Here is an 11,920-nt window from a genome sequence, read left to right on the forward strand (position 1 = left end):
TATGCAAAGGTTATGAACAGATACTTCATCAAAGAAGACATTCAGGCGGCTAGCAGATACATGAGGAGATGCTCATGATCATTTGCTATTGGAGAAATGCAAATCAAAACTACAATGAGATACAATCTCACCCCAACAAGGCTGGCACTAATCCAAAGAACATAAAATAATAAATGCTGGAGAGGTTGTAGAGACAGTGGAATACTTATTCACTGCTGGCGGGAATGTAAAATGGCACAACCACTTTGCAAATTGATTTGCCGCTCCCTTAAAAAGCTAGAAATAGAAATGCCATACGATCCAGCAATCCCGCTCCTTGGAATATATCCTAGAGAAATAAGAGCCGTCATAGGAATGGATACATGCACACCCATGTTCATGCAGCACTGTTCACAATAGCAAAAAGATGGAAACAACCTAGGTGCCCATCAACAGACGAACGAATAAACAAATTATGGTACATACACGCAATGGAATACTATGCAAAGATAAAGAACAATGATGAATACACAAAACATCTCACAACATGGGTGACTCTGTAGGGCATTATGCTGAGTGAAATTAGTTGCAAAAGGACAAATATTGTATGAGACCACTATTATAAGAACTCAAGAAAACATTTAAACACAGAAGAAAACATTCTTTGATGGTTATGAGGGTGGGGAGGGAAAGAGAGGCTTATTCACTAACCAGATAGTAGACAAGAATTATCTTTGGTGAAGGGAAGGACAACACACAATACAAGGAAATCAGCACAACTGGACTAAACCAAAAGCTAAGAAGTTTCCTGAACACAACCAAACACTTTGAGGGACAGGGTAGCTGGGGCTGGGTTCTGGGGACCATGGTTTCGGGAGACATCTAGGTCAGCTGGCATAACAAAGTTTATTAAGAAAATGTTCTGCATCCCACTTTGGTGAGTGGCGTCTGGGACCTTAAAAGCTTGCGAGCGGCCGTCTAAGATGCATCAATTGGTCCCAACCTACTTGCAGCAAAGGAGAATGAAGAACACCAAAGACACAAGGAAAATATTAGCCCAAGAGACAAAGGGGCCACATAAACCAGAGAACAGACTCCACCAGCCTGAGATCAGAAGAGCTAGATGGTCCCCAGCTACCACCAATGGCCATCCTGACAGGCAACACAACACAGAGTCCCTAATGGAGCAGGAGAAAAGTGTGGAGCAGAACTCAAATTCATGTAAAAAGACCAGATTAATGATCTGACCGAGACTGGAGGAATCCCCAAAGCCATGGTCCCCAGACGCTCTGGTAATCTAGAACCAAAACCATTCCCAATGTCCACTCTTCAGACAAAGATTAGACTGGACTACAAAACATAAAACAATACCTGTGAAGAGTGTGCTTCTTAGTTCAAGCAGATACATGAGACCGAATGGGCAGCTCCTGTCCAGAGGCAGGATGAGAATGCAGGAACGGACAGGAGTTGGTTGGATGGACACAGGAAACCTGAGGTGGAAAGGGGGAGTGTGCTCTCACATTATAGGGATTGTAACTAGTGTCAGATAACAATGTGTGTACAACATGTGTGTACATTTTTGTATGAGAAATTAACTTGAGCTGTAATCTTTAACCTAAAGCACAATTAAAAAATGTTAAATGGGAATTTCGGAACATTTTATTGTGCTCATGAGGAATCTGTACATAGATCATGAGGCAGTCCTTTGAACAGAACCAGGGGATACCTCATGTTTTAAAGTCAGGAAAGGTGTGCGTCAGAGTTGTATCCTTTCAGCATACTTATTCAATCTGTATGCTGAGCAAATAATCTGAGAAGCTGGACTATATGACGAAGAACAGGGCATCAGTATTGGAGGAAGACCCATTAACAACTTGCGTTATGCAGATGACACAACCTTGCTTGCTGAAAGTGAGGAGGACTTGAAGCACTTACTGATGAAGATCAAAGACCACAGCCTTCAATATGGATTACACTTCAAAGTAAAGAAAAAATTTCTTACAACTGGACCAATAAGCAACATCATCTAAGTGGAGATAAAACTGAAGTTGTTAAGGATTTCAATTTACTTGGATTCACAATCAACACCCATGGAAGCAGCAGTCAAGAAATCATAACATGCATTGCACTGGGCGAATCTGCTGCCAAAGGCCTCTCTAAAGTGTTAAAAAGCAAAGGTGTCACTTTCAAGACTAAGATGCGCCTGACCCAAGCCATGGTGTTTTCAGTCGCCTCATATGCATATGAAAGCTGGAAGATGATTAAGGAAGACTGAAGAATTGACGCCTTTGAATTGTGTTGGCGAAGAATATTGAATATGCCAAAAGAACAAACAAATCTGTCTTGGAATAAGTACAACCAGAATGTTCCTTAGAAGCAAGGATGGCGAGACTACGTCTCACGTATTTTGGACATGTTATCAGGAAGGATCAGTCCCTGGAGAAGGACATCATGTTTGGTAAAGGAGAGGGTCACCGAAAATGAGAAAGACCCACAAAGAGATGGACTGACACAGTGGCTGCAACAATGGGCTCAAGCATAACAAGGATTGTGAGGATGGTGCTGTACTGGGCAGTGTTTTGTTCCGTTGCACATAGGGTAGCTATGAGTCAGAACTGAGTCTACAGTATCTAACAACAATTATTAGATTTTAGGGTCTTGTACTCTGTTGAGGAGCCCTGGTAGTGCAGTGATTAAGAGACTGCTAGCCGAAAGACCAGCAGTTCAAATCCACTGGCCGCTCCTTGGAAACCCTATGGGGCAGTTCTTCTCCATCCTATAGGGTGTCTATGAGTCGGAATCCACTCGACGGCAACGGGTTTGGTTTTGGTACTCTGTTGAAGGAATTTCAGGCATCCGTGGTATGGAAAATATTTTTTTAGCAGAGGAGGGCAGGTGAAAAGAGGAGGAAGGATGACCTGAAATCACCACCCAGTTTACTCCTTAATATGAGGGCGTGTGTAAACTTAGTCATATGAACATTAATATGTGTATAAATGTTCCCATGTATGCGTGTATTCTATCTCCATTATAGATTGCAAGCAACCTCGGCACAGTGCCAAACATGGAGTTCTGCAGAGTATTAAAAAAAAAAAAAACCCAAAGCCATTGCCGTCCAGTCAATTCTGACTTATAGCTACAGTGCTGGACAGAGTAGAACTGCCCCACAGGGTTTCCAAGGGGCGCCTGGTAGATTTGAACTCCGACCTTTTGGTTAGCAGCCGTAGCACTTAACCACTACACCACCAGGGTTCCCATAAAAATGGTATGAAATAAATGCCCTCAATTTGCTAAGAAATGGAATATTTGAGTACACTTGAAGTTAGCTTTTATGGACGACAATTACAGGATGAAAATATGCCCATATTTTTCTTTAAAAAATGAGAATGAGAAACCAACTTTGTTTATCCCATTTGAGTTCCTTGCTGCTTTTCTGGCACCGTAGATAGTGCTTACTGAGGGCTCATTTGCTTGCAGAATGAATTGAAACTATCATTAGCACAAGTGGAGGTACTGCTTCTGGGTTCTTAGTACTACTGTTGGAACCTCAACCTCTAGAGACCATCCTTCTATTTTCGCGGAAAACCTTGACTTATTCAGATCACAAAGCTTCAGCCTATCACTACGGGATCCTAACTGGTGGAGCAGTGCCCACTGCTGATTGATACACGGTGTAAGACAATTTCTTGGGTTGAAGAGCAGCGATTGGCGGAGTCGCCTGCGGTGCTTCGCACGCTGTTGTGCGGCACGCATAGAGAGATACAGGTTCCGGGGCCGCAATATACGCCTCCCGGAAGCCTAGAAGAGGCCTCCGACGTATGGGAGGCAACGCAGTCAGCGTAGCCGCTAATCAGGGCGCGGGGCACGGGGACGAGGTAGCGTCTGCGTGCGTGCGTGCGTGCGTGCGTGCGTGGGCGCGCGTGCGCAGCGCGCCCAGGCGCGGCGCGGTTGCCTGTAGGCTGGTTGGTTATTTTGCGAGCGGGAGGGGCAGTGCGCGCTCCTGCCTTTGGCCTCTGTTCCCCCCCCAGTCCCCATCCCCCCCCCCGTCCCAGTCTCTGTCTCGGGAAGATGTCGGACACTGCAGTAGCTGACACTCGGCGCCTTAACTCGAAGCCGCAGGACCTGACCGATGCTTACGGGCCTCCAAGTAACTTCCTGGAGATCGACATCTTTAACCCACAGACTGTGGGCGTGGGCCGCGCGCGCTTCACCACCTATGAGGTTCGCATGCGGGTGAGTCATGGGGTGAGGGAAACAGCTGAGGGAGGACCGGGCAGGGGCAGGGGCAGAGAAGGCGCTCGTAAGCGCTCATTTGGAGGTTAGGGGCATGATAGGTTTGGAGAGAGGTCTGTAGACTCAGTAGTGGTTCGAGGATAGAGCAAACTCATGAGGGGGAATCTGAACGGGGGTGAGGAAGAAGTGAAGGTTGGCTGGATAGGTGGAGAAAGATTAGAGTGAGGAATTCAAGGAGATCGGAATCATGACTGTAGTGACAGAAAGAAGGAAGATGGAAAGCCAAGGTGATCCTAGCTGGGTCCCATAACTAGGTTGTGGGAAGTCAGTCTGAAGAGGGAGGGCAGGAAGGCCCAGGTTCTTTCTAATGAGGTTTCCCTGGGATGATGGGTTAAGAGGAAAACAGACTCCAAGAAAAGGAAGACAGTGGGCTTGTGGGAGTAGAAATGAGAAAGGGAGTCTCCTTGAGACTGAGTGCATAGAAGAGAAGTGTTTTATGCTTAAGTTTCCTCAGATACCGCATGCTGTGTCTCACCGTGAAACTTGGCTTGCATTAGGACTGGTGGATTGTTAGTTGCAGCTCTCACCTTAATGCTGACTGACCCTTCAGATTTGAAGTAGCCAGAATGTTCACGTGAATGTTTATTGGCTCTCATTTGGGTTCTCTGTATATTAATGACTATTTGCCCTTTCTGTCCTAGATTAACCTTTTGGATTCAGATCCTGGCCTGTGCTTACTTTAATACATGATGTTTCTGGACTGCCCCAGGAGTGGCTTTTCCCAGAGTACTACTGAAGACTTTATTCTCTAGTGCTTAGTCCACAATGCGAGGATGAAGTGTATGGGTAGAGTACATGGTTTGCAGGTTCTTTTGCCCAGTCGAAGTGGTTACAGTGCAGTTTGAGAACCATTTTCTAGTTTTCCTCTCACACTAGAGGTCCAGAATATTCCCTATGGACAACTTTCTGTCCAAACAGCGTTGAAGACCTAAGAGTGTGTGTGCTTTCATTTTTGAATGAATACATTGAATGAGAGAGTGTGGTCTTCTACCTGGGCTTTGAAATCTGTTTGAGGAAGGATAATCTCCAAATTCCAAGTTTGGCAAAGTCTAAACTGAAGAAAGAAAAGCAAATAGCAAAAAACATGAGGAAAACTATTTGAAATCATCTCTGCTAGAGAGGGATGGAAGTTAGGTTTCTCAAAATATGATAAAAACGGGAAACTGTTGTTAGTGGTTAATTACCTGAGTGAATCTGGGTATAACTTGTTCAGTATAAGGACCCTCAGTTGTGAGGATTGGTGACATTATCTTGATGCATTGCCTAAGGGTCTTAGGGATTATGGATGGAATAGTTCTCTATTTCAGGTATTCCAATAATAACAGGGACTGTTCAGCTAGTGCCAACTATGTTCCAAGCACTGAACTAGGTTTTAGTTTCTATCTTAATTCTTACAAAGCCCCCATTTTGCAGATAGGAAGTGGAGGAGGAGTACGGTTTGTGTAACTTGTCCAAGTATACATAGCTAATAAGTGGCAGGGCTGGGATTTGAACCTAGGTCTGACTCCAAAGACTGTATTCTTTCCACTACACTTTTAGTCTCTTTGGGGTCCTGGTGGCATAGTGGTTAAGAGCTCACCTGCTACCTAAAAAGTCAGCAGTTTGAATCCACCAGCCGCTCCTTGGAAACCCTGCGGGGCAGTTCTGCTCTGTCCTGTAGGGTCGCTATGAGTCGGAATCGACTCTACAGCAGTGGGTTTTTGGTTTAGCCTCTTTGGCAAGGCTTAGTTGCAAAACTTTAGTATGTAAAATTTTTCTACTCACTAAGGTTTTCATTATCCTTTTCACAATTTCTAATTGTGTAGTGATGATAGAGTTGGGTAGTTCCTAGTTCTGTGGGTTTCAGTTAATTCCATGGTTTATGTTAATTTGTATGTTTGTGTAAACCTGTAGGCTTTTTATTAAGCTCCATTTTGGGGAAAACTGGTAAAATCATTTGGTTTTGAATTGCTAGTTTTAAGTGATTGATCATGGTATGCATTATAGGGAGGTGAGACTCAGAATGGGCTTTGGGAGTTAGGCATTGTGTATAGTAGAAGTAGGTGGGACTGGCCTTTTTTTTTCCATCTTTGGAATAAGAAGCTAAATAATAGCTAAATATTTCTCAGACTGCTTTCTTTCATTTTCAAGAAGGAATCTTTTTTCCCCCCAAAATGGACAGCTGGAGAGGTGTTAGAGTGACCTCACATGTTATACAGAATTTTTCAAATGCCAGTTGTCCTGTGGATTTCAACTGTGACTCTCAAGGATATCCTGTACTACACAATCCTGCCTTCCTCATATAGTTTGTAGGTTGGAGCTGGGAGAGTCTCCTACTATGTAGCAGCCCCTTCTTAGATGGCTAGGTGCTGTGATGAAAGGCCATTATTGTCACCATCCTGTGGTGTTAGGGAAAGAATAGCATTTTTGTGTGTCAAAGGAGGAAGTCATCAAAATGGCAGTGGGTGGTTTCGCCTGTGTCTTAGAAGAGTGTACTTAGCATTTTTTTTTCTACTCAGCACTTTTTTCTTTCTTTGGTCCTTCTGTTGGCTTCTGTGAAAGCCTACTAGTTAAGGTTCTACTGTTTGGGGATCATGGTATTTTTAATGAACTCTGGTGGATACCTAGAATCACATGATACCAAAGGGCTTTTTTTTTTTTTTGCAGGATTCTGAAAATGTTCTACATACTGGTTTGTTTCGAATGGTTAATACATGCACATGGTATAAAATACAAAACGTACAAAACTTTAAAAACTAAGTCTCCTTTCCTCCCTCTGTCCTCTAGAGGTTTCCTTTTGTAAAGAAACCACTGTTTCCAGTTTTTTTATTTATTCTTCTAAAGAATGATTTAAGTAATGAAATGTTATTTTACATGTATTTCATCCCACTTCAATCTATCGGCATTTCGTGGGCCTTGATGGTCTTGGGTCATGTAAGTTGGCCAGTTATTTGGCTTTTGATGATCTAGATCTAGAACTAGATCCTGAAAAGACAATTTCCAGGCTCAAGGACTACAAAGCATGATAAACACTAGTGAGAACTGTGTGAAGCTCTATCAGAGCTCCAAGATGTTCTTTCCTGCCATGAAAAAGAAGAGAAACTAGCTTCTTTTATTTCCATCCACAGATCTGAATTGGCTGGTGGGAAATATGGTCGATACTAGTACACGTGGCTGGCCGTTTTAATTTAGAACCTGTAGACAAGAGTGAAGATCAGGGCTTTTTGTCTGTCAGGGGATTGACGTTGCCACTAGAGCCTTGGGAAGCTTCTCTATGATTAAGATGTGGGAATAAGCTGATTTATATCAGGGAGCAAACTATGGTAAACTTATGTAATGGCTGTTTCTGCTGCCCGTTCTAGATGAGGCGAGGGTAAACAGATACATAGGACTCCTATTAATCAATTGAATATTTGCTGAATATTTTGCACAATGCTGCATTTTGGGAGATACAGAGTAGTCATGGTTCATGATCTTACTGAGATTATAGTTTAGTTAGGTAGAGAAGACTTACATGATGCATAAAACAATAGTGTGTAACTAAACAATAATGTGACACTAAATTATAAGTGTCATAGGAGTTCACAGGAGAGGAAACTCAATAAACTAAGCTGGTAGTGTCAGGGAAGAGTTCTTGGATGAAGTGCAGCTTTAGCTGGGACTTATAGAATGGAGAGGATTTGGACAGGAAAAGCAGAGGAAGGCATACCTTGGAGGTGCTTGTCTCTTGTTCTTTCAGAAAACTTGAATTAGCTTTTTAATAAATACATACACATGATAAATTCAAACTGTACAGTGAAAAATGTGACCTTCCCATCCATTCTAGTCATCTAGTCTCACTCTCCAAAATCAATCACATACTAGTATCCTTTCATAAATATTTCGTTTATGAATATAATATGTACATATATATATCCCTTTTTGAGCGTAAATAGAGGCATGCTATATGTGCTGTCCTGTACCTTGATTTTACTACTTAATATCCTTCCATACTGACACACATAAATATTTCATATACTTTTCACACTTGTGTAGTATTCCACTGTACAGGTGTACCATAATTTATTTAGCCAATTCCCCATTGATGATATTTATTATTATTACAAAAAATAAAATACAGTGAAAATCCAAATTTATTTTTTGGATAAATTCTGAACAGTAAGAGACTTCTAATCAACAACTGTGACAAGACTGGATGTGGTAAGGGTTGGTATTCACCCAGTGGTATTTTGAAAGGGCTATAGGAACATGGTCCATAGGTATTAGTTCTTCATTAAGACCTGTCCATGTGGTTCCAACAGGCAACCATCATAGGGTGAACATTACTTAACCACCTCTCTTCTCTCATTCTTTCTTCCCTGTAGACAAACCTGCCTATCTTCAAGCTGAAGGAATCCTGTGTGCGGCGGCGCTACAGTGACTTCGAGTGGCTAAAAAATGAGCTGGAACGAGATAGTAAGGTATGGCGCATTCCCTGTGTGGCACCCTTGAGCAGCAGCAGGAGGAGACCTATATAGGCTGAGAGATCATAAGATCAAGTCTATAAAATCTTGAAGGGAATAGATAGGGTGAACACAGTCTAATCTACCAAATCTCAATATATTGGATCTGGGGGATATCCATTGGAGCTTGAAAGTTAAGAGTTCAGGACAAATTAAGAAAAAAAAAAGTATTGCTTGACTTAGTGGGTAGTAAAGTCATACAACATAACTCCTAAAAATTCAAAGTATAGTGTTAGGAAAGACCTGTCTTAATTCTTGGATAATGTTGTATTGTTAAGAAAGTAAGGAATATTTGGAGTTTATTTCCTTTCTTTTGAGATGGTATTATTGAGGGTAAACCCACAAAAACAGTTGGATTAATTATTGACTTGAGCCGTCCTGGCTGTTCTTATGGTCTTAGTTCTTAAAAGTTGCTGGTTGTGGGACAGGGTAGACCCTACAGCTAATAGGAGTTGAGGTATATGGTGCTTTACTATCTCATTCCCTCTCTGTCCTTCTGCTATGTGGCTGATATTTTGTGTCTCCCTGTAGATTGTAGTACCACCACTGCCTGGGAAAGCCTTGAAGCGGCAGCTTCCTTTCCGAGGAGATGAAGGGATCTTTGAGGAGTCCTTCATTGAAGAAAGGAGGCAGGGCCTCGAACAGTTTATTAACAAGTAAGCCAAGTTCCTGGGGGTTCCTCATGCTGCTTTTTCCATCATGGTCTTTGTCTAAGTTTTGTCTATCTTGTCTTGTAATGGGTACTGTCATGTGGTGGTGACTATGTTGTGGGCTGACTGGACAGTAAAACTCCATTCCTTTGAGAGGAATTCTGATCCTCTACCTCAGGGACTGAGAAAGCACTGCACCTTATTCCTCTCTATGATATTAGGCTTGAGGTGGTACCCTGCTGCTGTCCTCCACTGACTCAAACCTCAGGACTGACCTTTCCCTTCCTCACTGCCTGTACTCCCATCCATGTGCTAGTTCTCTTTGATCCCAAATACTAATGATACCCATCTTGGTTTCTTTATAGAATTGCTGGGCACCCACTGGCTCAGAATGAACGCTGCCTACATATGTTCCTGCAGGAGGAGGCAATTGACAGGAACTACGTCCCCGGGAAGGTGCGCCAGTAGGAGCCCCTCTCACCACTTGTCCTCTGCCTTCCTGCTGAAATGACATTGGTTTTTACACTAAGCCTTTCTCTCTCTTTGATCTGAAGTTGGCTGTGTATCCCCCGGCCTGATAGACTATCTAGCATTGTGCTCCTTGGTACCTGACTACACTCTGGGCACCCTGCTAGGATCCTCTTTTCTGAGAAGAGGTGGGAAACCACAGGCAGATGCCCTTTACTTGGGGCTCTGGGGTGGTGGGATGGGGAGGATTGGACTGGAAGGTAATTTCTTGGGCGTTTGCCCATGTCAGAAGGCTAACATTAGTGGTGGGGGGCGAGGGGGATGTGCTGGTGAGGCACTTGGATACATACTGATGCTGCGAGTCCAGAGGATTTTTCTTACTCTTAGGTTTAACCAAGAACACTGAGCAGGGAAAAACCCTGCCTTGCCTACCTGCATGTACTTTTTCCTTTTTGGGAAGGTGGTAGAGATCTAAAAGCTCTACTTGTTTTCTCTAGGCCTGCTCCCAGTTTTCTTAACAGTTTCTTTTGTTGCTTTCTCTCTCCCTTGTTGCATTTCATGGCAGTAATTCCCCTAGAGTCCAAACAGTCTGTTGTGTGGAACAAGATGTGTGGGTATTCCGGGAGCATCATTGTTCCTGCTTCAGGTCAGAAGAAAGCCGTAGGGTAGTAGGGGAGCTCCTGTTTCCTAGCCCTGCTCCCTTTGTGGCTCCCCACTCGGGCTGCCTGTTCTTGCTCACCCAACAGGTGAATCAGTGTGGACCAACAGTTCTGCCTCCCGGACCACTTGCTACTTTATGGGTTAGCTTTACAGGTTTGGTGGCTTGAGGGGCGGGAGTAACCACTGCCGGGTAACTCCCTGAAGACTGGGAGTAAATAATTTTCAAGGTACCTCCTGGTGGCAGGGAAGGGCATCACCAGTTTCTTCCTTCCATGCTCTCTCTCCCCCTCCCCCCATCCCATTTAGTGCTGTCACAGGGTAGAAGCACATGAACAAACCACATTGTCTGACTTCTCCTAAGCACTTTGAGCTGTTGAATGGAGCTCAGGGGCAAGAGTTGTCACTGCCTCCTGTAACTTGGTCACAAGGTTACTGAACTGCCTGGACTTGTTTCCTGTGGCGCTCCAGCATTCTCCCCAGAAGTTTAGCTAGGGATTGCAGCTGGGTATGAATTTCCTAAATCTTAGGGTCTGAAACAGTTTCTTGAGGCTAGAAACTTTCCTAGGCTTCTGTCTGGGAAGTAGTGATTTGTTTTTTGGGACCTGATATCTATCCCAAGTGGTGGGACGGGAGCAAGTTAATTCTGGTATGAGGTCAAAGGTGTGAGCTCTTTGCTTAGACTCCCTATGATGGAAGGGTTGGAGTTCTCTGTACAAGGCCTTGGGGGGGGGGTTAGAAATTGATGGTTCTGACATGACCCTGATCAGAAGAATTAGGATCAGATTTTGACGTGGGCTTTGGAGCCCACCTAAGTGTTGAAGTTCCCTGAGACAGCTCAGCTCTTAAGCTGCTGAGACTGTGCCAGGGGCTGAGTAGTCCCTAGAGAGAGGCTCTGATCCCTTTCCCACCTCGCCGATCTTGGTGTTGTTGCTGCCTTTTTGATATGTATCCTCTGTTATAGACTTTTTTTTTAAGATTTCCTTCTTTATTGTGCACAAATGCTGAGAGTCTGAGGCCCCATTTCTGCTGTGTATATATCCTGACTTGGGGCTTTTTTTTTTTTCCAGCAAACTGTTCATTCTTCTGTCAGACAATGTCATATTCAACTTCTGTTCATATTAAACCACTGTGAAGCAAACCTCTGTTTTCCTGACTAAGTTGTAAATTTAGTATTTTTTAGTATCTAGGATATGCTGGGTATTGTGAAGAAATTATACACGGCCACTGTCCTCAGGTATAATAAGTAAGTTTTGCATTTAAATATAAAAAATACAGAGTCCTAGCTGCCCGTAGCAATATTTACCTATCCTGCTTGCAACTGACGTTGTCCCAGAGGCAGTGCATCTGCTTGCAGGAAGTAGCAATAGACTCAGTACCTGTGGTTCGGAT

At 43.5% G+C, this 11,920-nt stretch overlaps 1 protein-coding gene across 2 annotated transcripts; it reads left to right on the forward strand.

Annotated features, from left to right (window-relative positions):
• The first annotated feature begins 3,897 nt into the window (after positions 1 to 3,897).
• On the forward strand, positions 3,898 to 11,669 carry SNX12 (sorting nexin 12). 2 transcript variants are annotated; one of them, XM_049871696.1, is made up of 4 exons: positions 3,898 to 4,200; positions 8,616 to 8,711; positions 9,285 to 9,409; positions 9,769 to 11,669. In XM_049871696.1, the coding sequence occupies exons 1-4, from the start codon at positions 4,048 to 4,050 to the stop codon at positions 9,869 to 9,871; spliced, it is 477 nt and encodes a 158-aa protein (XP_049727653.1). In that variant the 5' UTR covers positions 3,898 to 4,047; the 3' UTR covers positions 9,872 to 11,669. The 2 variants fall into 2 exon arrangements, with proteins under 2 accessions (XP_049727653.1, XP_049727652.1); XM_049871695.1 differs by having other exon boundaries at positions 3,901 to 4,212.
• The last annotated feature ends 251 nt before the right edge of the window (positions 11,670 to 11,920 follow it).

Source organism: Elephas maximus, chromosome X (genome assembly GCF_024166365.1).
Source record: "Elephas maximus indicus isolate mEleMax1 chromosome X, mEleMax1 primary haplotype, whole genome shotgun sequence".
NCBI lineage: Eukaryota > Metazoa > Chordata > Mammalia > Proboscidea > Elephantidae > Elephas > Elephas maximus.